At 48.3% G+C, this 24,950-nt stretch overlaps 1 protein-coding gene across 2 annotated transcripts in view; it reads right to left on the bottom strand.

Annotated features, from left to right (window-relative positions):
• Window positions 1-24,950, bottom strand: part of FGD5 (FYVE, RhoGEF and PH domain containing 5) — a 122,881-nt gene that overhangs the window by 47,099 nt on the left and 50,832 nt on the right. For both annotated transcript variants that reach the window (XM_058725886.1, XM_058725887.1), the window contains exons 3-5: window positions 22,708-22,840; window positions 5,889-5,947; window positions 5,746-5,776 (exon numbers count right to left, since the gene is read on the bottom strand). In XM_058725886.1, coding sequence (XP_058581869.1) covers window positions 5,746-5,776; window positions 5,889-5,947; window positions 22,708-22,840 — 223 coding nt within the window. The remainder of the gene's footprint in view (window positions 1-5,745; window positions 5,777-5,888; window positions 5,948-22,707; window positions 22,841-24,950) is intronic.

Here is a 24,950-nt window from a genome sequence, read left to right as displayed (position 1 = left end):
GACAACTTAATTTTAAATAACTCATGGGTCAAAGAAGAAATCACAAAGGGAATTAGAAAGTATTTGGAACTGCATGAAAATGAAAATACAACATAAGTAAACAAATACATGAATTAGATGATTTTTAGATATGAAACATTCCGTGAAGAAAATAAAATGAAGTATGAGCTAGGTGATACAAAAGAGGAGGTACAGCTGTGGTTCCTGAACTTCCCTTGGCATCCACACCCTTGCCATGGCCTCATCATGGGGAGAGAAGATCCCTGCCCCTTGTCTTTGGTCCAGGCCACAGCACTTGCCCTGACCAATGGGTCATGGGCAGAAGTCATCATGCACCAGTTGTAAGACTGAATCTCAGAAGCCCTCTGGTGTTTCTTTCTTTTTTTCCTTAAAGTTTACTTATTTATTTTGAGAGGGAGGGTGGGGCAGGGAGAAGGGGAGAAAAAGAGAAGCCCAAGCAGGCTGCATGATGTCAGTGCAGAAGCCAGGCAGGGCTCAGTCCCACAAATCGTAAAATCATGACCTGAGCTGACATCAAGAGTTGGATGCTTAACCGACTGAGCCACCCAGGCGCCCCTCCTCTGGTATTTCTGCTTGCTCCCTGCAATCACCACAGGGAGAGCCTTCCCTGGGTGCCTGCTGTCTCTTCAGCCTGGGTCCCAGAATGAATACACAAGAAGCACAGCCACTGAAGTGAACCCAGCTTTGACCGATTCAGTTGACCCAACTTCCCTTGCAACTAATAGTGCCCAGTGAGACAGAGGCAAAAGTGGATAAGTAAACTTTTCAGAAAAAAATTTTTTTTCAAGGGGGTGGGAACATGACCTTTTAATTTTCCACTTTTTTCCTTCTTGCCTGGGACATGGATGTGATGGTGAGAACTGGATCAAAAATCCTCTGTTCATGAAGAACCTTGGAAATGGATGCGGCAGAAAGATAAATGAAACCTTGGTCCCTGGTACTTTGTGGAGCTGCCAAACTTAACCTCGATCTCTTACTTCTGAACTTATTTCACATGAGAGAATCACCTTTACATTAATTAAGCTATCATAACTGGGTTTTCATTACTAGCAGCTGAAGACAATTTTTAACCAACATAGAATTATTAGGAAAGGCTTCTGTAGTAGATTGTATTTTTCCCAAGTGGACCATAACAATATCTCCTATCTCGCAGGATCATTGCACAATGTGAGCTGGATATTTCTCCCATTGATGGTGGAAACCGTACCTCCTCCCCTTGAACTTGGGTAGACCTTTGTGACTGTCTCCACTAACAGTATGGTGGAAGTGGTGCTACGTGACTTAAGGCTAGATCATAAAAATGCCAGGCACTTCCTCCTGGCTCTCTCTTGGGACACTCACTCTTGGAATGCAGCCACCATACTGTGAGGAAGCCCAAAACTTGCCCAGGCAGAGGGATCACATGGAGAGGCCACAAGTAAGTGTTCTGGCCAACAGCCCAAATGAGGTCCCGGACAAGAGCCAGCACTAACCACCAGTTGTGAATGATAACTCTTAGGGTGATGCTAACCCCTGGCCATCAAGTTGCCCTTTGTCTTGAAGTTCTCTCCAGATATCGGGGAGTAGAGACACACTCTCCCCACTTTGCCCTGTCCAAACTCCTGGCCCAGGGAATCTGCAAGCATAATAACTTGGTTGTTCTATGCCACTAAGTTTTGGGCACCACTTCTTTGAGTATTGATACTTGAGCTGACACCGGAATGAGAAGGAGAAACTGACTATGAGAAGATCGGGGGTAGGACATTGTGGTGGTGGGAAAAGCAAGAGGAAAAGTCATGCAAAGGAAATGTATCTGTAGTATCTGAAGAGCAGCAAGAAGGCCACAGCGTCTGGAGTGAACAACGTAAGTGGTAGGAGGCAGTGCCACAGAGGTGGGTGGGGATCAGAGACCCCTAAGGGTCTCTTAGGGGATGGAGCTTCTCCAAGGGAATCAGTCATAGGGAGCGTCTCCTAGGCATGGTGATAACTTCCAGGGTTACCTCTCCCAGTAGGAAGAATGGCTTCTGAAAAGGCCTTCAATGCCTTAACCCAAAGGAAGAACCCATGGTAGGAATCTTCAGCTTTTGGTGGGGAGGGATTTTTTTTTTTTTAGAAGAGGAAATAGAGGATTGAAGGTGTCAGGGGATATAACTGTTCAACGTCTAAAATGAATCACTATGTATAAGAAAAAGCATAAACCCCATAGCCTGGCATTTTAGGTACCTGGTTTCCAGACCAATCACTTGACCCCCAATCTCACCTCCAACCTGCCTTTTCAAATTTATCCATGTTCTAACCATGTGTGATGATGCACCATTCTCCAGATATATCATGCACCTTTAGGCCCAGGAGCATTTCCGTGCTGACCACTTGCCTTATGTACCCTCCTCCATCAACATCCTGGCCTGATGGGCTCCTTCAAATTCCATCTTAGGGGCACCTCTTCTGACAATCTTCTTAGATACCCCAAGGGGGAATAAGTCTCTCTCTCCCCCACCCCCCTGCAGATTTTGCACAAAACTGTAATTGTGCAAATTATACTTAGCAGAGTAGCATAACTGACTGTTTACCTATCTGTTACTCCTCCTCATTCCACCCTCCCCCCCTCCCCCACAAAAAAGGGATACCTATTCAAGGGCACGTTTTGGGCCTTATTTATCTTTGGGGCTCCAAGGCCCATCCTAGTGCCTATAGCACTGTAAAAATCCTGTGATGTCCCATCCAAAAGGAATAAGCTGGATGGATGGATGGTTAGATGGTTGGATGGAAGGGTGGATGGAAGGATAGGTGGGTGGGTGGATGGATGGATGGTTAGATGAATGGGTTAATGGGTTGATGGGTGGATGGATGGATGAGGAGTCTGACAAATGATTGGATGGGAGGATGGCTGGATGGTTGGAAGGATAGGTGGACCTCTGAACAGTGGATAAACTGAGGGGGGATATGAATGAGTGCATAAATGTGCCATAAGGGGCATACATAGATTAAAGGACAGATGAGTGGGTGAAAAGCTGGCTACATGAGCGGGTGAGAGTCTGATTATACAGATAGATGGGCAGATGAATGTATTTATGACTGGGTTCCTGGAGGGATGGAAGGGAGTATTTAAACCAGAAGTCAGCAAGCCTTTTCTGTAAAGGGCCACATAATAAATATTTTAGGCTTTGCGGGGCACATACAGTCCTGGCCATGTATTTTTCTTTACCTTTTTTGCCCCCAAATTGTATATTTGACAAGAGTCTAGTATCAAGAATATATGGAAAACTCTTACATCTTTTTTTTGAAGTACAGTTGATGCATCTTCATTGCCTTTTTTCACAAACATTTATTTTTTTAAGTTTATTTATTTATTTTGAGAGAAAGAGGGAGGGGGAGAGAGAGAGAGAGAGGGAGAGAGAGAATCTTAAGCAGGCTCCTGACATAGGGCTCGAACTCACAAATTGGGAGATTGTGACCTGAACTGAAACCAAGAGTCAGACACTTAACCAACTGAGCCACCCAGGCACCCCTTTTGCAAACATTTAAAATCTATAAAATCCATTCTTAGTTAATAGGCTACAAAAAAACAGGATCTTGGTCATTACGACTCAGGTTTGGGTGACGAGAATTTTTAGTTAGCTCTATCTACCATTTGACAAGCTCAGGGTTGAATCACAAACACAGAAGGCCAGAGGACACCCCCTCCACCCCCCACTGCCCAAAAAGAGCATAATGGAGCCAGAGACTTTTCTAGCTGGGGAGGTTCAGAATGCACGCTCAGCCCTTCCCCTCACCGCACAGCCTTGGGATTTCAATAGCATCGAATCTGTAAGGAGGAATTCTGAGAGAGAACCTGCCAATCTTAGCAATTAGAGATGGATCCAGACTGGGGAGTGGTGGACAATGTCTCGCAGTTTACGGGCCTCCCTGAGGCTCATGTACCCGGCTAGGACTTGTAGTCACATTGGGGCTTTTCTGCCACTGCCATCCCCACAAGCACTTACATCATCAGTATAGCTCCGGATCACAATTTCCCGCAACTAGCTTTTGAGTTGTGACTTTTATGGGCTCGTTTTTTTTTTTTCTTTCTCTCTCCTCAGGATATTATTATGGATTACCAGAGGTTTCAGCATCTTTCCAACTGGCAGGAAGCAGTGCAAACACAGATGGAAGTTTCCCAGTTAAAACCCTCTTAACAAAGTCATAAAACAAAAAGCCCAGCCTTTCTGTCATGCTGCCAGCTCAGAAGCAAGTGAGAGAGAAGAAAACAGGAGAGTGAGTCTTCCTGCCCTTCCTAAGGAGATCTTTTAGGTATAAGAGGGTGGTACATTATGTACCTGAGGACTTTTGGGTTTTATAATGCATACAAAGCTCTCATCCTGAAGGGCAAAGATGAGGGGCTGGGCGCACAGACCAGAGTAGTGCTCTGTCCTGCTTCCAGGAACCTGGGTGCCCTGCTCACATGGCAACAGGACACTAGGGTGATGCCACTGACAGGGGCCTCAGCTGGCTTCAGCAGGTGGCCTGGCTTGGTGCTGGGTGCTCTGCTACAACCAGAGTGGTCTTTGCCACAAAGAACTCCAAAGGCAGTCAGAAACGCGGGATTAACACACAATAGTGCACTAGAAATACAGGGACCTGGGTGTTTGTCCTGGCTCAGTCACTCTCTCTGGGCTTCCATATCACCAGGAACAAAATATCAAGTGGACATTCCCAGTTCTGATGTTCTTGGATAGACATGGTGAACAATACAAAACAGCGTGGAATCAGATGCTGAACTACTAAGGGACTGGATATGGCTTAGAGACCTCAGGGAGCAGGTGCCCCGATGTTCACTCACTTCTCATGTCTCTGCTGTACCTTCTTCCCTCAACCCTCCTTACGACTCAGCCCAAAAGTCACATCCTCAGGGAAGCCTGCCTAGATTCCCCCAGGTTGTCAGTTCTTCCCCCACGCTCCAGATGATTACTCATTTACTAATCTGTCTCCTTCACTGGCCAGAGAGCTCCTGGGGAAAGGCTTCAAGGATCTTTCTATTCACCAGCTCTTGTCACACAGCAAGTGTTCAAAAAATATCTGTTGAACTGAAATGAACTGACTGCACAGGGAGACCTTCCAGGCAGTCTTGTGGGTTGTAAAGGGTGGCAGTGCCTGATACCCAGGCAATCCCCAAGTCTGGGCTCCTTTCTTCTGAAAGTCCAGATGATTTCCTCACCACTGGCTCAAGTGTTATTGCCCCAGGGCTGGGATGACTGAGAAAGCCTCTCTACACCCCAGCTGCCCTGTCATTGCGCAAGCAATCACCTTCTCCATATGGACCTAAAGATATGCATGCACCCACACACGCACACGTAGGCACGCACATGCATACATGCACACACATACATGCACACGTGTACACACGCACCCACACATGCATACTCACATGCACACACGGCAATGATCCAGAACTACATCTGTCCTCCTTCTGCCGTCCTCAATAAGAGGGCTGAGGAAACTGCAAACACCCTTCCAGAACCCTCAGCACATCCCCCATACACCCCCTTCTGGGCAGAGAGGCATACTCATGGAAAGCATGCTGCTATTCACCCCCCGAAGCACATGAATTAGGGGACAGACATCCACAAAAAGCCTTGGCGAACATTTGTCTGTTGCCAAGCCTCTGTTCATCGAAATCACCTCTGTCTCCTCACTGCTTTTCTGCCTCTTATATCATAGCCTTGTAAAAGGGCAATTAGTTTTGGACAATTAAAATGATTAACTCACCAGATGTAAGTGCTGAAGCATCTCCACGTATCTGCAGAGGGAAAGAGGGTTGAGTTTGCATTAATTCCCATCCTGTTTAAGCCAGGGAGGGGTGATGTTCTGTTAACAAGCTCAAGGCCACAGGCAGCTGCTTGGGGACTCACGCTTTCTCTGAAGACAGCAGTTCCTGTGCGATGACATGGGCTCTGGACTGTCCTTCTACCTGCAAGAGAGAACAGAGTGATCAGGAGGGACAGCACCAATTCAGATGGGGGAAGGGAGACCCCAAGCACTGGGTTTACAGAAGGACCTCCAAGCTGCCGGAGACAAATTCCACATACTTCTCAGCCCATTCCTGCCACTTACTCCCTGTGAGATCTTACTGTACCTCAGTTTCCTCATCTGTAAATGTGGATATTGGTAGCATCTAACTCAGGAGGCTGTTGAGCTAATGCCCAGCACACTGTCCAACACACAGAAAGTGCTCAGCAAGTGGCCACTATCAGGACTGCATGACCTTGGCCTCCACCCATAGGCCCAGTAACCTTGAACAACCTGTGGTTCTCTGTGCATAGGGAGCTCTCTTACTTCTTGCTTTTGCACATGCTGTCCCCTTCCCCTTCTCTGCCTGGCTAATTCCCAGTTATACTTTAAGACTCAGCCATGGTATCTATCACCTCCTCCAAGGAGTCTTTTTTGAACCCCTTCGTGAACCAGCTGGGTTTGGTATCCTTTCTGAACATCCTCCTCTCAGGACACCAATTATGTCTCTCCTAGAGGGAAGGAACCATAATGGTTCACTATCACCCCTGCATGACCGGTAGCTCACATACAGCAGGCTAGCTTTTGTTGACTGAAAGACAAATGAGTAAATGAATGGATGAATGAATGTCCATTCCGCTTTAGAAGCACCAACTCTCCCAGCTGACCTCAGGAGATGAGCCATTTAAACCATCTGAGGGCCAACCTCCGCACCTGTAAGATTTGGGAATAAGTGAGATTATGTCTATGAACAGGAAGGATGGGCGGGGACTGAGGCAGATGCCTGGGCCTTCTGCCACAAGCAGGCCCCTCCTCTGTGGCCCCAAACCTGCCAGATATCAGACACAGCTGCTGGCTGGGATCCAGAAGAGCAAAGACTCTGTGGCTCAGCCTGACAGAACAGATGGCAGACGCCAGGAATGTGCAGGCAAGGCTGAGGTCAGAGTGGCCCACAGTGGAGCAGAGGGCACTTGGATGGGACACCTGGCTTTTGGTTCCAGGTCTATCACTGCCTCCTGGGGCCTCTAAGTGTGTGAATGTGTGATAAAGTGACCTCTAAATTCCCTTTTGTGCTGAACCTGTGTGTTACTAAACTCAAGGAGCCACTGGTCAAGCCAGTGGTCTACTCTAATGACTAGAAACTCACTACCTATTAAGAGAGCAACTACAGTGTTATGGTTAAGAACACAGACTCTGGAACTAGGCAACCTGAGCTCAAATCTTTCTGCCTTTTGCTAGTCATGTAGCCTCTCTATACCTGAATTTTCCTATCTGCAAAATGGGCACAACAGGATAAGGATGCCTAACACCTGCATACTGTGAAGATTAAATGAGTGAGTGTATATACAGAAAGATATCTGTCTATCTCTATGTATCTATACACACATCTCTCATTTGGAACAGTGACTGGTGCACAGTAAAAACCACAGAAATAATGGCTATCGTCATCTTTGCGGTTTTTGTTGTTGAGGCAGAAACCAGGGACAGAACCAAGTGCTCAGGGATGGAATAAGAAAAAACAATTTACAGGGTCATGTAGGGGAGAGGTCTCAACTGCAGAATGAAGGCTGAACCACTCCTCTGAGAGCGACAGTTGAAACACTGAAAGCAAAGGGACACTGGGATGAACAAGCATCAAGTTCAAATCCTGGTTCCAGCATATTGTGTAATCGTATGACGGCTGGCAAACCATTTCCTCTGAGCCTCAGTTTCTTCATCTGAAATATGGTGGAGAATAATCAACCCGATCTCGTGCACTGGCCTTTTTGATGAGGCATTCCTGACTCAAGGCCGCTGTACTTGCTGCTCCTTCTGCATGCGATGCTCTTCTCCAGATCTTTTCATTCTTACTTTCTGACTTTTTCAGGTCAAAAATCACATCCTCACTGTGGCCAACCATGACCACCTGACCTAAAGGTCACCCAAAGTCATTCTCTACCCCAGGGTTCCTCAGCCTTGGCACTACTGACATTTTAGGCCAGGAAGCTTTGGTTGCAAAGGCTGTCCTATGTAGTGTAGGCTCATTAACAGCATCCATGGCTTCTACCCACTGGCCGACAGTAGCAGCTCCCACCCCAAGTTGTGACAACCAAAAATGTCTCTAGACATTGTCAAATGTCCTCTGGGGGGGAAATCTCACCCCTGGGTAAGAGCCACTTGTTACAACTTTTTATCTGGGTGTGTTCTTCTTTACAGCAGCCACATTACCTGATGTTACCCTTGCACACAGGATACGTTCAATCAATATCTAAATAAATACATGAAATGAGATACAGTGCTTAGCACACAGTAGGCATTCGATAAATGAGTTCCCTTCTCCAGCTACTCCATCCCTGACAGTTTCTTGGCTAAGAAGCATAGTGTTTCTAGAGATTTCATTCTCTCCAAGGCCACCTAAACAGGGCAGAACTTGGGCCCACGGTCAGCCTCCCTCCTGCATCTCACTGCTGTCTCTTGGCGGGCTGTCACAGCATCCATGGAGCAGGAGGGGAAACAGCGAGGCCTCCAGAGGCCTCCAGCCTCACCTGGCCTCCCGCCCTTCCCACAGGCGCCGAATTGTGACTCACTGTCTGCCTTTTGCATCTGCAGGGCTAGTGTGGGGTTCTGTGGACAAAAGCAGCTCACCCCTCCCAAGCAGGGGCTCCTGCAGAGTCCCACATGTGAAAAGTCTTTGCAAACAAAACCCTCGTAATGGAAAATATACCCTGCCAGGACAAGCCTTAATAGCTAAGAAACCCTGTGGTCAAGCTTCCATCAAGAGAATTACTTTATAGACAAAGGACAGGGGTCAGAAGTCAAGCTCAGGTTCTTCCCCTATAAAATGAAGACAAGATGACCTCTAATCTTCTAGGGGCCTGTGATTCAATTTTCACTTGTTATCCAGCATGATGCTGAGAGCCCATGGTGCTGTGTCAGAAGGCCTTGGTTCAAATCCCGGGCTCCATCCCTTCCTATGCATATATCCCTGGACAACTGATTCCTCTTCTATGAGCCCCAACTGTATAACAGTGATGATAATAACACACACTTAATAATAGAACTGCTAGCATTTATTGAACACTTAGCATGTTCTAAGTATGGCTCTAAGCTTTTTACATGTATTCTCACTGCATCCTCTCAACAACCTAGGGGGCAAGGTACAATTATTAGCACCTCCATTTTACAGATGAGGAAACTGAGGGACAAGTAAGTTCTAAGATTTGCCCTAAGTCACTGCTAGTAAGTGGCAGAGCCAAGATTCAAGATCAGGTAGTCTGGCTTCAATAACCAAGCACTTAGCAGTGTGTCTGGCACATAGTAAGCACTCTGTAAATGGCACCTCTGCTCATTATAGATGGCAGGTTTTCCAAACTGGGAAACACCTATCCTTTACCTGTCCTCTAAAGGTAGTAGCAGGAGTCTAGCACTCCTGGGGGAGCCCAGGCTAGTCCTCTGGACTCAGTTCTCTCTGATTTCCAACCCTAGGAGCAGTGCCTGCCATGGTACATAGGAAAGAGAACTATGCTGGAAGTGAGGATGCCCGGACCCACATCCCAGGCAGGCTGTGTGACTCAGGACAAGACCCTCTCGGATGCCTCAGTGTCCTCATCTGGAAGATTGGGTCAGCATTCTCACCTGCAAGGATGAGATGATGAGATGATGGATAGGAGTCATCAGGCCCACCCCAACTTTTGGAGTTGTTGTCATTACCATTGTTACATTCTCGAAGCTGTCATTCCCCCAGACTTCTGGTAGGGCTGGGGCACGGGCCATTCTGCACGTCCTTCCCAACCCCTCCTGCCAGACGGGCAGACTCTGGGTGGGACGTACGGGGCCGTCCAGCTTTAGTGCCTCTGCTGATGATGGATGTGTCTTCACCAGCCCGACAAGAAGGGGGCCTGGCAGGCCATGTGCCCGAAGCTCTCCTCAGAATCTGCTACTGGGCGTTGCCCAACCGGGCCATTTAATATAGATGTTTGTTTAACCAGGAAATGAACTCTGAGGTTGACGGCAGTGTCCAGGGACAGACTTCTGGGAACAGGGTTCCTCCCAGGAACGTGGGGGCTGGGGGCGCCAGGGCCCGCGCTATCGCGTTTCTCAGGCTGTGGGTGTTAATATCAGGCGGCCACTGGCCCCTCTGCCCAAGGCCGAAGCAGCTTATCTTCCCCGTTCCCCAGGGCCGCCCAGTCCTGCACTTCCTCCCCAGGCCCTAGGCGAACCAGCCGGTCAGTGTTGGCTATTCTGAGACCAGGTTGGGAGGGCTAGTCCTCCGTTAGGGACCCTCCTGTTTGCAGTCCCAGAAAGAGCTGGGAGTCCTAGTCCTCTGTCTCCATGCCTCAGTTTCTCCAGCTATGAAATGGTGGGGGGGAGGGGGGAGGGCTTAGCCTCCTTCTAGAAGAGCAGTTCCCCAAGTGTGGCCTGAGAACCTCTGGGGTTCTGTCTCCCTTTTCCAACTACTTATCTGTGAAGCTGGCCCAAACAACAGTTCTGACAGACTGAGCACACAGGCAGCAGGGCCCAACTGTCTTCTAGGAAGCCAGACATTATGAGTATTTGCAAAAATGGAAAACTCATGTCACACTCCTCATTAAGTCTTTCTGAAAAGTTACTCTTCATAAAAAAAGCCATTTATGTTAACATGCAGTGGACTTATTATTGTCATCTAAAACAATTTTTTTAATGTTTATTTTTGAGAGAGAGAGAGAGAGAGAGAGAGCAAGAGAGAGCAGGGGAGGGGCAGAGAGAGAAGGAGACACAGAATCCGAAGCAGGGTCCAGGCTCTGAGCTGTCAGCACAGAGCCTGATGTGGGGCTCAGGGCTTGGACTCACAAACTGTGAGATCATGACCTGAGCCAAAGTCAGACGCTTAACCGACTGAGCCACCCAGGCGCCACTTATTACTGTCATTTTTTAAGTGAATTAAAAGATGTTTAAAAATTTTTCTCAGTGTTATCTTTTCATGTGGTAAATACTGACTGATAAAACCCATAGAAACAAAAACTCTTTGGGGTCCTCAGTCATTTTTAAGAGGAAAGAGAGGTGGGAGACCAAAAGGTTTTGAGAACTACTGTCCTAGAGGTTGTTACAAAGCTCATATAGGATTGTAGATGGAAAAGCTCCTCATTGTCAGTGAAAAATTACAGAGGAGGGAGGCATCGTTATCACTGTGTAATAGTGATAGTAACAATTATTATTATTGTGAGAAGCAGGCCAGTGAACCTCCAGCTTTATGGCCTGGCCCTCAGGATGGCCCCAAGTAGGCCCAGAGGCCACATAGTCCTTCTCCACAATGTTCTACTTTGCAGAAGAGGAAGAAACCACCCCCAAAACTCCTGGTTTCTAACTACCTTCCCTGCTTGCAGGCCTCCTGGGCTCATACATGCTCTGCCTTTTAAAAAAATTATTTATTTATTTAAAAAAATTTTAAATGTTTATTAATTTTTGAGAGACTATGAGCAGGGGAGGGGCAAAAAGTGAGCGGGACAGAAGATCCAAAGCAGGCTCTGCACAGACAATAACGAGCCTGATATGGGGCTCGAACTCACAAACTGTGAGATCATGACCTGAGCTGAAGCTGGAGGCTCAACCGCCTGAGCCACCCAGGTGCCCCCATACCTGCTCTGCCTTTAAACAGTTGCCTCCTTCTTTCCAAGTTTGTCTTTGCCAGTCCCTGGCCAAGCCCCATGTCCTGGGTCTTAACGCCTGGCTCAGTCCTCCCCATCTGTGGGACGGCATTCCATTCTCTCTGCACCACAGCCCTCGGCCTCTCAGCTCCTTGACTTTATTCTCAGATAACTTTTGCCCATATTTACATCCGCTTCACCTAGCCTGGGCCTTCTCCACACTCAAAACTGCCCCACCTCTGAAGTGAACTTTCTGGTCCCCATCTTAGACCGGAGTTTCTAGTGTCCCTCCACCCTCAACTGAAATTGTCTCTTAGCTGATTGGGATCTCTAGCCTTTCACCTACTCCCATCCATTCCAGGTCACGGTGGCCACCTTCTGCTGTCATGTGAAGCCTCGAGTGGCTCTCGTGGTTCCCTAGCACTTGCAGGAAAACATGTCATCCAGAATGATGCTGAAAGCATGGGCTCTGGGGTCACAAGACCTGGGTTCACATGCCAGGCTCCGTCCCTTCATACACCTATGCCCTTGGACAAGTGATTTCTCTTCATTGTGTGAAACAGCAATGATAATAATAATACCTACTTATTAACAGACAGCTACCACTACTGAATACTTAGCATGTGCTAAGTATGGCCGTAAACTTTTTATGTGTATTCTCACTGAATCCTCCCAACAACCTATGAGCAAGGTACTATTATTATCACCTCCATTGTACAGAGAAGGAAACTGAGGCACAAATAAGTCCTACCCTTTGCCTGTGACTCAGCCTAGAGACCCTTTTCAGAAACCTCTCCTCTGTTCCTCCATGCCCCCAGGGAACTCAGTTTCACACCTTGTTTTTCCCTACCTCTGGGCCTTTTGGGCTCATGCAGGTCCCTGTGCCAGAACTTCCCTATAACCTCAGCAAATATCTCTAAGTCACACACTAAACCCGAGGTGGGGCCAGGCACCACGGCAGGCATCCCGCTGCTCCATATTTGCCAGCCTCCTTGGCCACACAGCCCGCTGAAAGAAAAACCCACGCAGAAGGGAGCAGAGGTTGCCTTCTATGGCTGTTTCAAGCCCTGGGGAAATACTGTTGAGGGTCCCAGTGAAAGGGCTTGCTGGCATGTTCTGAGGCCACATCTGGAGAAAGGAGAGTGCTCAGAACTCGCAGGTGGCACCAGATTCTTGGAGAGTGCTGTCTCCGGAAGTTCCTCCAGGCACTACTATCTCAGACATTGTCCTTCTCCTTGGAATTCAGGTCGGAGTTTCCAGCACAGCCTTCGACGGCCCCTGGGAAATTCAGACAGGAGCTTGGGGAGACATGGCTCATTTTTATCCCAGCTGTCACCTGTGCTCCCACAGGAGGCAGAGGAGGGATAAAGATGGTGAAAGAGAGGCAATACCTGCCAGGAGGAGGGCAGGGAAAAGGTGGGACCAGAGGTCTTCTGGCTCCCCCAGCACTGAGTGGCTGCCTCCAGTTCATGATGATACCTGCCTTATTCTAGTTCTTGAAGTCAGGCTGGTGTGAGTCTGGGTCTGGCCTACATGCTTTAAAAAACTTTTAATTTTGGAAGGACTCTGGTTCTGGATGCAGTCTGTAATACATTCATACAAGCAGCATGTTATCTTGGAAGGTGTTGAATGAGAGATCAGGAAACCTGATTTTTACTCCTAACTTTGTCTCTAATCTGCGGAATAACCTCCAGCAAGTGAGGGCCTCTCTAGGAGCTTTAGTTTTCCCTCCTATAAGACAAAGCAATCTCTTGCATAACTGAGCTGCTATACCCACTGAGTAAGAACTCTCGATTCCCTCTCCCCCAGCCTCTGGCAAGCATCATTCTACTCTCTGCTTTGACTGTATCAGATTCCTCACGTAAATGGAACCACACAGCATTTGTCCTTCTGTGACTGGCTCACTTTACTTGGCATGATGTCCTCCAGGGTCATCTGTGCTGTATCATGTGACGGGATTTCCTTCCTTTTTAAGGCCAAATAATATTCCATTGTATGAACAGGCCTCACTTTGTTTATCCATTCATTCATCAATGGACATTAAGAGGGTTGATTTCATGTTGAGTGTTCTTACCACAATAAAAAACAAAACAAAACAAAACAAAGTGGTATCTAAACGTCCCTGTCAGCTCTCTTACCTTCTAGACTCTAAAGAGAGTGGCCGTAACTATGATTGGCAAGTTCTCATTGTCTGAAGAGGCCAGTACATGGCTCATATGAGATTTGGTCCTGTCCTAACCACCTCACTTCAGTTCAAGAAAGGACCTGCCATGACCTCAAGAAGCCAGTCAATGGCTGGATTCCATACTGTTTGTGCCTCCTATGCACCCTCCTTCTCCTTTCTACTTAATTATGTCCTACTCTCCTTTGTGAAGCACTAAGGCCTCACCTCTTCTTGGAAACCTCCTTGATTGCCCTGACTCTTAAGACCTGGGACACTTATGCTGTTTAGAGTTTAGTGCACACAGCTGAGAACACTGGGGCTGCCCCACAACTGTGCTATCTCACAGCCAGCCATTGTTTTTATATCACGAGATATAACATTCACAAAAGAGCATAAAACATAAATGTAAGGTTTCTTATGTCAATAGTTTTCTCATTCCCCAACTTGGCTGTGTATGCCCCATGGTCAGACACCCCACTGTCTTCTTTCCTGGCACCTCGAGGGCTGAGGGCCCTGTGGGGGCTCCATACAGAATGGGTGGCTGACGCACACAGGCCAGAGCTCAAACTTCAGTGAGGAGACATACTGCTGGGGATCTGGTAAACATGCAGATCCAGATGCGTGAGTCCGGCGGGTATGGGGGGTGGTGCCTGGGTGCTGCAGGTCTGTATGTCCACCTCTGGGCAGCAGGGCTGCAGACTAGGTATATGGAGTAGCTGCTATGAAGCCAGGAAAGAGAAAGCGAGGGTGAGTATGATGGTGGCCCCAATCCCACGCTGGGGTCAGGGGTGTATCTAGGACATGGCAGAGAGGAAAATCAGCCACAGAACAAGCTCTCTTAGGGCCGGGGCACCCTAATGCCTCATACCCAGCCTGCTGGCTCCTCACAGCCCTCAAGGCCTCCAGGACTCTGTGAACAAGGGGCGTGGGACACAGGGCTGCCCTGGCCACCTCCAGACCTCTGAGCCCCTATTCTGAGAGTCTGTCCTTCATCCTCCTCTGCTCACACTGCCTCCAGATGTCTCTTGTGTTACTCTGCTGAACCGCTGCACCCTCTGCATGGTTACCAGGGAGCTGGTGAGAAGCCGGGTTGGCTCCCAGCTTTGCCCCTCACTGTGCAAAGTAAATTATACAGGACTAAACAAGTGTTTTCATTTTTTTTAAAGTTCTTAAAAGCTTATTTATTTTGAGACAGAGAGTGAGAGTGCACATTTTGAGAGTGACAGTGATAAGCGGAAGGGCAGAGGAGGAGAGAGAATTCTAAGCACGCTCCACACTCTCAGAGCCCAGTGAGGGGCTCGAACTCACAGACCATGAGATCATGACCTCAGCCAAAACCAACCAAGAGCTGGACACTCAACCAACTGAGTCACCCAGGCGCCCCAAGTGTCTTCATTTTACTGTCATGCATCTAAGTTTGTTTTCCTTACTTGACTGCAGAAACTGAGTCAAATCTATTATTTATTAGTTTTTATTAGTTTTATTAGTATTTAATTAGTTTTTATTAGTTTCATTTGAGAATATTTACTAATAGTACTGAGTACTATTTTACATCCCAGGCATTCACAAATGTGAATAGGAGAAGTGTGGTCCTGCACTTCTGGAGCTATTATTACAGGGAAAGGCATATGGCATGCATGTAAACAGAAAAAGAAAGACATAATCACAGCTTGAAATAAGTATGAGGAAGGAAGTAGATAGTAATGCTGCAATGGAACGCTTAAGGATGAGCAGAGGAGGCCTCTTTGAGGAGGTGACATTTAATCTGAAACCCTGAGCCAACTGTGCAAAGGGCAGGAAGAGTGCTTCAGGAGGAGGAAACTGCAAGCACAAAGGCCCTGAGGTGGGTGAAGAACGGACAGAACCTGTTTTGGAATCCATTATGATGCCCGTCCAAAGACCTTGGAGTTTGTTGAATTTCATCTGATCTGTGATTAACACATGGCAATAGAAGATGAAACGCCAGAGATTTCCAAATTTTCAAATCTGGTGCCAACAACCAGAATGGCAAACACAAGAGGAGAAGCTGGCTGAGGGGATGGGAAGATGCTGGGTTCACTTTGGGATGCGCTGAGTTCGAGGTATGGTAGACCCTCCTTATCTTTGGGGGATATGTCTCAAGATTCCTAGTGGATGCCTGACACCACAGATAGTGCTGAACCCCGCACAGGCACATCTTGGAGACACTGTGGGTTTTTCCAGACCATTATAATAAAGCACATACCGCAGTAAAGCGAGTCAAATAAATTATTTGCTTTCCCAGTGCATAAAAGTTACGTTTCCATTACACTGTATTCTATTAAGTGTGCAACAGCATTACACCTAGAAAACAATGTACATACCTTAATTAAAAATACTTTATTGTTGGGGCACCTGGGTGGCTCAGTCAGTTGAGCCTCCGACTTTGGCTCAGGTCATGATCTCACAGTTGGAGAGGTAGAGCCCCACATCTGGCTCTGTGCTGACAACACGGAGCCTGGAGCCTGCTTCCGATTCTGTCACTCCCTCTCTCTCTCTCTGCCCCTCCCCCCACTCATGCTCTCTCTTTGTCTCTCAAAAAATAAACAAATGTTTAAAAAAATACTTTATTGCTACAAAATGCTGAGCTATAACCACTGATCATGGATCACCATAATAATGATGAAAAGTTCGACATTGAAACACTATGAGAATGACCAAAATGTGACACAGAGACACTGAAGGGAGTAAATGCTGTTGGAAACATGGTGTTGACAAACTTGATCCAGGCAGCGTTGCCACAAACCTTCCATTTGTAAAGAATGTAGTATCTGCGAAGTGCAACCAAGTGCACAATAAAACAAGGTATGCCTGTATATACTGTTTTCTCCTAGACATACATACCTATGATAAAGTTTAATTTATAAATTGGGCACAGTAAGGGATCAACAATAACTAGTAATAAAATAGGACAATTACAATACATTGCAAGAAAAATTCTGTGAGGGGCTCCTGGGTGGCTCAGTCGGTTGGGCGTCCGACTTCGGCTCAGGTCATGATCTCACCGCTTGTGAGTTCGAGCCCCATGGCGGGCTCTGTGCTGACAGCTCAGAGCCTGGAGCCTGCTTCTGATTCTATGTCTCCCTCCCTCTCTCTGCTCCTCTCCTGCTCACACTCTCTTTCTCTCAAAAACAAACAAATGTTAAAAAAATTTAAAAAAAAAGAAAGAAAAGTTATGTGAATGTGGTCTTCTCTCAAAATACCTTAGAGTACTCTACTCAGCCTGGTTCCCGTGATGATGCGAGATGATAAAACGCACATGTGGTGACATGAAGTGACATAAATGATGTCAACACTGCGACGTGTCAGGCTACTACTGGCCTTCTGCATATGTGTCAGGAGGAGGACCCCTTGCTTCCAGATCACAGTTGATCACGGGTAACTGGAACTATAGGAAGCAAAACCCCAAATAAGGGAGGACAACAGTATCTGTGGGGCTTTCGGAGGCTGGAGTGTGGGCCACGGAGAGAGGTCAGACCAGGAGCTCAGCTCTGGGAACGCCAGCTGAGGAGGGCTGGCCGCTGGCCTGGAATGGGCTGCCTGGCCAGAACACAGATGAGAGACAGGGGTGGAGGAGCTCGGGCCTTGGGAAAGAAAGGTCTCATGTGGAGGCAGAGACAGAGTTGGACAGTGGAAACCAAGGGAAGAGGGAGCTCCCAAGGTGAGAGACCACCAGAGCTGAGGCTCAGGGTCTGGTGGACAGCATGGAGGCCTGGCTCATGGAGGCGGGGAGGGCAGTGCAGGGCGGATGACAGCAGTAAGGGAGGTAGGGGAGTGGGGAAGACTGAATACGTCTGTGGGCTGAGGGAAATCCTTAAGAATGTCTGCAGCCCATCTCCCTCTCCTATGCTCCTGTCTACTGACCTAGTCTTCTAGCCCTCGAGGCTCAGTCCCGCTTTTCTGCCTCTGCACTGCTGTCTTCCACTCAGAACGCTCTGTCCCTGGACCCTCCCATTTCTTGCTGGCTCACTCTATTCAGCTCCCTAGTTTCTTCCTCATCCTAAAGACCTCTAAGAAACCAGAACTCTCCTGCACTGCTGGTGGGAATGTAAAATGGTGGAAAATGGGATGGCAATTCCTCAAAAAATTAGAGACATGATTCTCATATGCTCTAACAACCCTCCTTCTGGGGACACGCGGAAAAGAACTGGAAGCAACGTCTCAAAGAGACATCCGTACATCATGTTCATAGCAGTATTATTCACAATAGTCAAAAAGTGGAAGCAGCCCAAACACCCACTGATGGATGAACTGACAAGCTGTGATATGTACATACAAGTGGAATATTATTCGGCCTTAAAAAAGGAAGGAGACTGGAACACAGGCTACAACATGGATGTGCCTGGAGGACACGGTGCTCAGTGAAATTAGTCACAAAAGGACAAATACCATATGATCCCACTTACATGAGGTCCCCGGAATAGTCAAAATCAGAGAAGCAGAGAGCAGCATGGGAGGTGCCAGGGGTTGGGGAAGGGGCTGGAGAGTTAGCATTTAATGGGGACAAAGTTCCAGTTTGGGGAGATGAGGAGTTCTGTGGATTGATGGTGGGGATGGTTGTACAATAGTGTGAATGTACTTAATGCCACCAGACTGTACATGTAAAATGGTTAAGATGGTGAATTTTATGTTATGTGTATTTTAACACAATTTTTTTAATTGGAAAAAAGCTTTCTCTAGCCTCACTGCCTCAATTTCCCCCCTCACCCCGCCCTTGGCACCCAGCTCCCACCTGCCAGGTTTGTTGTGTTTCTTTGATGGCACAGCGCTTTCACTGCCTAAACCCACCGCAGGGGCCTTCTGATTGTTCATCTCCTTCTCTAGGGGAGCTTCTACTCTAGAAGCCAGGCAGGGAGGCACCCGGTCTGTCTTGTGGCTGCTGTATCTTCAGCTGTTGGAAGGATGCCTGGCACATAGCAGGTGCTCAGTAAGTACTTAGTAAATACATTTCTGCTGAAGAGGAGGGACGGGGAGAAATGGAGTGAGGATACAGAGACAAGAGATGCAGACGGGAGGTAGTTCATGCTTGCGATGAGATGAGGATGTTTTCTGGGAAGGAGAGCAGGCTGCAGCCTGAGGAAGCTGCTGCAGGATTAGGAGGGCTTCCTGGGGACTAGAAGGAGTGAGAACAGGCCATGGAGCCAAGGTGCGGGGCTGCACAATGGGTTGACAAGACTCTGGCACAGAGAAAGCACATGGCAGAATTTAACCCAGGTGGGGACTGGCCCAGTGGAAATAACCAGAGTTCGAGGAGATGATCAGATAGAGGTGACAGGTGTGAGGCCTGGGGGCATGAGGCCAGCAAGGAGGCCCAGGCCAGGCCACATGGACCGTGGGCACAGCCAGGGAGGGTGTCACAGCAGGGCAGGCCTGTTCCAGAGGACAGGGCAAACTTCTGCCTGGGCTCGGGGGTGGACCCGTCAGGGAAACACAGGGACAACAGGACTCAGGCGAGGGAGGAGGAGGTAGAGGGAGGAGGTGGCTCAGAGAGGCCACCAACTCCTGGGCTCACCTCTGGGGAGCTGGTATTTCGCTTGAAAAGTCTCGGTTAGTCTGAAAATCAGGCTTGCTGTCAGGGAGGAGTGATATGCCAGGTCGCCTTTGTCTCCTTTCACATTAGATCTATTTTTATGTCCTTCTTGCTTTCCCTTTTCTGCCCCCTCTTCCCTTCGACCCACACCCTTGAATGTCCGTGAGTGGGAGAGAGGGCAAAGTCAGACAGGTGGGTGGACAGCTGGGCTCGGCCTCCTGTCCTGCTCCAGAAGGCTCTCCACTCCTGATGTGGCCACCTCAAAGCATCTGGAAGAGTGGAGCTCACCCCCTTTTGTTTATTTTTACATAACCCATATCAAACTCTAGGAAGGGTGGGGCTCACCCCAAACATACCTCCTGTGGCCCCAGGGAAGCAATTCCCAGCGGGGGGGGGGGTTTCACTCACACCTTCCCTAGGTCTGCTCCTCTGAGGTGGCTGGAGATGGCAAATCTGGCTCTTTTCCCCCCTTGATGTGATGGAGGCCTTTGCCTTTTGGGGAAGTAGAACTTTCAGTGGAAGACAAAAAGATGACAGCAAATGCTGCCTCTCTCCACCCCCCCTCCCCCCACCAAAACCAGGAAAGATTGCACCCTCTAGAAATGTCCCTTCACATCCACTGAGGGCTGCCGGGAGGGTGAGCACTGCAACAGCCTCCTAGGGGTCACTATGGCTGCAGGTACAAAGATTGAAAATGCCCCTCTCTGACCCATCAATCTCTTTCTGGGATCTATGCTAGAGAAAAGCACGTACACAAGGAGGTGTGTGAACAAGTGCACTGCAAAGCTGTTAGTAGAGCATAAAAATTAGAAACACTATAAACGTCCCTCAGCAGCGGGATGGCCAAATAAAGGATAGCATATCCATAAATGGGAATACCATACAGCAGTAAAATAAATAAATAAATGAATAAATAAATAAATAAATAAGTAAATAAAAATGCTGTAGCAATGTGTGAAAATCTTATAAGATAGGTGTGTGTGAATGCAACCAAGTTAGGCTAGGTTTCTTACAGTTTGACATGACTCAACCTATCAGAACAACTCCACAAACAATACCATCCACTTTCCACTCATAACAAACAACGTATGTAAGGGAATACAAGGGAGAGGTTCTGGAAAGACACACACCAAAGTGTGCACCACAGCTGGAGGAGGAGATTCAGGTAGTCCCAGAGGAACATTTAACAGAGAATTGGGGGACTGTGGGGGAACCTCACTAGGTGGTGGGCCCCCTGAGGTAGGGAAAGTTGCACAGGGGGTGCCCCACTGCTTTGTCAGCCCTTCAACTCTTCCTGGCCTGGTGCCCAGACCCAAATCCCAGTGTCAGAGTGGGGACCAAATCCCAAAGAGCAACCATTTTTCTGCTTCCAGGTTCCACAACCCCTGGGATGCTCAGAAAAGCGCAGAAAAGCCATAATCATCTCTAAATAGCACTACTGGGGCACCTGGCTGGCTTAGTCATTAGGCATCTGACTTTGGCTCAGGTCGTGATCTCACTGTTCATGAGTTCCAGTCAAGTCCTGCTTCAGGTGAGCCCTGCTTCTCTCTTTCTCTTTCTCTCTGCACCCCCTTGCTCCCCACCCCTCCTGGGATTCTCTCTCTCTGCCCCTCACTCACTCTCTCGCATAGATATCTAGATATTTCGATAGATAGATAGATAGATAGATAGCTCTAGATAGATAGATAGATATCTAGATATTTAGATAGATAGATAGATAGGTAGAGAGCTCTAGATAGATAGACAGATATCTAGATATTTAGATAGATAGATAGATAGATAGATAGATAGATAGATAGATAGCTCTACTAACTTAAAGCTCCCTCCCTTGCCCTCAAGGAGCCAACAGTTCCTTCTGGGGAGAAGGGAAGAAGTGGAGAGGTAAGAGAAGGCTTCCAGGGCTGCAGGGGAAACAAACAAACAAACAAACAAACAAACAAACAAACACTGGGCTTGTAACTTTTAAATCCAACCCCTTCAATAGCTGGCAGAGTAGCCTTGGGCAAGTTACTTAATCGTTGTGTCCTCTGTTACACAGGGGGGGGTGATGGCACTGACGGTGAATTTGTAGAAAGGAGTGAAAGAAGCCTGGAGTGCAGCAGACAGTGCACTCTACCCAGAGAGGGGGAGGAAGGGTCGGAAGCCAAAGCAGGAAGGACTGAGGAAGAGCCAGGTGGGAAAACCCCCTTCAACACTCCCACAGCCCTGGGAAGGTAACTTGATGAAAAGCCTGAGCAGAGAGATAAATGAGGTGTTAGAAGAAATCAACGAGATGAAAACAAAATGAAGTCATGACCATTTATACACAAGGCTTGGGCACTTCCAAGGGAGCAGTCTTTAGTCAACGTGATACACCTACCCTGGCTGTGGGAGGAGAGGTTGACAAAGACAGGGACACAGGCATGGGGCAAGGTGTCTGAAGGAGGCTTGTGAGGCAGGAGGTGGTGCTCCTCAGCCTCCCCAGCTACGCCGCTGCAGACAAGCGGGGCCCAGGGGATGCAGTGGGGGAAATGTCAAGCTGGCCTCAACCTTCCTCGCCTGTCTCCCTGCAGCTGGGTGGGTGTCTCTCTTGGTCTGAATTCCCAGCCCCCAGCACCGTGTGGTACTTCCTGGATGGCATGGAATAACAGCCATGTGACCCCGGACAAGTTCTTCACGTCTCTGTTTCTGCAAATAAACAACACGGGAAGCAAACCCTAGCTCCCAGAAGCGCTGTGTGGAAGGACTGACATCATGCCAGCGAATGGAAGTGAAGCACAGGACCCGAGCACCCTGTGGCGAGCACATATAATGACCACCAGCCACCAATGCCCAATGCCCACTAAGAGGTCTGGACCTCCACTCTGACTTGGTTCTTGTCCCAGGCAGGGCCTCAACTCACCGTCTGTGTCCAGACAAGCAAGAGCCCTTCTCTCAGCGCCATCCCCTCAAAGCACCACTGCAGAGTACGGGAAACCAGCTTTCAGTCCAAAACTGTCTTCAGTTAAGGAAACTCACACGCTTCCCTTAACTCATCCTCAAGATTCCCACTTCACAGTGAGGAAACTGAGGCCCAGAGGCCTGAGGTCATTAGAATCCAGGTCTGTCTTGATTCCAATCATGCAGCTCTATTTCACTTCATTCACAAGGGCTCTTGGAACCCCAAACTTCCTCAGACCCAAGAAGCCCATAGGAGCTGTCACCCTGGCATCACCAATGCAGAACCCCATGTCTGCCACGTGTCTTAAAGCTGCAGCCCCAGCTGCGCAGTGACTCTTCCTCTGTATCCAACTTGGAGCCAGCAACTTGCAAACAGCTCCCTTCTCACCAAGAGGGGGTGCAGTGTATGCATCACCGTACTTTCTCGGCCTTCACATCTCTGATCCCCCACTACCCATCTGCCCCTCGTCCGGGGCAGGGCGCCCTACCTTGTGGGTGAGGCTGGGGTCTCTTGGAGCACTGTCCTCCTCCTCTGAGCTTCCCTGCTCTTCATCCGATGAGAGGTCCTCTTTGGGGGCCGCTGCCGAGATGGGACAGACCTTATAGGGCTCTGTGTAGGCGCTGGGGTCAGAGCACAGGAGAGAGAAGGTTAGAGTTCCCTGTCCAGCACAGGCAAAGTGAACACACCCGGGGCCCTATTAATGCCACAGCCATTAACAAGTGCTCTGGGTGCAAAGCTCCATGCCTGCCTTCCATGGGGACCCAGAACTGAATAAGACACAGGCACAAACCTCTCTACCTGCTCCCACTCCAGCCATCCTGGCCTCCTTGGAGTTCCCTGAATATGCCACACTCTTTTGCTACCTAAGTGCCTTTACACATGATGTCTAAGATAGACTTGTCTCTCTGTTAGATACAAGGCAGGCTGTGATGCTGAAGGAGGGTACAAATAATTACTATGATGTCAAGAGATGTTAATCTGATTGGACTGGCAGTCTGGACAGGCCTGGTCAGGCAGCAGGGGCCATTCCCAAGGTGGTCATGTCCTCTGGGCCTGAATAAGTGATGCAGTACAGTTTGGGATGTGTATCGTGGACTCTGGTCCCTGTGTTGCCATCAGCTAGATCATGGACAGCACACAAGTCAGTTTCCACCTAGGGGGATAATGATTCCTATTTCATTTTCTTGGCTGATGCTATGAGGATGAATGCTTAGAAAACTTACACCGGTGAGATTAACAATCTCATATATACGTAACTATGACTATTACATAGGCATTGCCATTGATTAAATACATTTATTCAATAAATGTTTTTGATTGCCTGCTTTACGCCAGGCACAGAGCTAGTCAGTGAGTAAAACAGTGGTAAATAAAGCAGATATGGTCTCTGTCTCAAAACAGGAACAATGAATATACGATCATAAATTATAAGTGAAGGGAGAAGAAGGAGGTGCTTTCATAGGGAGCAAAAAGGGGGAACTGTTTAGATATGACAGGGAGGGCTGCTCTGAGTCTGTAAGAGAAAAAGGAACTCTGTGAGAGCACAGGGAAGTTTCCAGGAGAAGCAGCATGTGTAAAGGCACTGAGGCAGCAAAGAGCTTGGCCTGTCACAAACCAACCTGGAGTAGACGAACCCTCCTTTCTCTGACTTTGAAACTATCTCCACAGAGGAGGCTCTAACCCCATTACAACCACCTCCTTGCTCTGCTCCCTGCTCTGGGCCTCCCTCTCCACCCAGCACAGTGATTGCTGTACAACATTGGGCCATGTCCATCTCCTACTTGAAAACTTTCAATGGCTCTTTCCTGCCACTGGCAATGAGGTCCCAGAAAACTTCTCAAGAATTTTCTCCTCATACTCAAAATCCAGGTATTTGGTCTTGTTAAATTCTTATCAAATCTTTATTTCTGCTCTCTGGGAATGCCACAATGAGATGCTAGAATGATCAATGGATGGATGGATGAATGAATTGGGAGAGAGGAGGAAGCATCCACTTGCTGGAGTGGCTGGGCCAAGGCTAGCCCATGCTTCATGTGGTCAGGGACACTGTTCCTACCTCTTGTCCAGGCAGGGAGAAGCATGGCCAGGGTAGGGGACACCAGGACAAGAGAAACTGAGCCTTAGGCTACGGTACAACTAGGGGCCATCTTTGGAGCTCTTTCTCCACTACTGCAGGGACCGGAACCAGGGATACCTGGAGCCCAAGCAACAAGGGGCTCTGTCAAGAGCAAGATAGGCATCCCTTGGTCCACACTGGAGCCATGAAGCCAGATAGATCAGAGACAAGGTGGCCTGTTCCTGCCTGGGCTTTTGCTGACATAATGTGCGTGTGGCAGCATCTGTAGCTATGTCCTTGTGTACAGATGCACAAACTAAGTCCTGACTGGGGCTGAGTCATAACTTACTCTACTGTCCCACTGGCTACCCTTATGGTCAGACCTCTTTCTTCTTTTTTCAGAATTGACTTTGTTGTCCTCTTCTTTCAAACTAATGGAGCAAACAATGGATTTTGCAACAAGTCCTAGTACACCAAGGTGTAAAAAGGCACGTGAGCACCTCCCTTCCTAAGACCACCCTACGCCTTCTTCACTGCCCCTTCCCACACCACCAGAGGCCACCGGGAGCCAGAGGAACACCACACTTGCTTTAGAGACCACAGAACCTCCTTCAGGAAAGTGACTGCATGGGCCAGTCTCCTAGAGCCCTGGCTCCCTTTCCCTGACCCCAGAG

This window comes from Neofelis nebulosa, chromosome 4 (genome assembly GCF_028018385.1).
Source record: "Neofelis nebulosa isolate mNeoNeb1 chromosome 4, mNeoNeb1.pri, whole genome shotgun sequence".
Taxonomy (NCBI): domain Eukaryota; kingdom Metazoa; phylum Chordata; class Mammalia; order Carnivora; family Felidae; genus Neofelis; species Neofelis nebulosa.
Note: the sequence above shows the minus strand (reverse complement) of the source record. Positions and strands in the feature narration are given on the sequence as shown.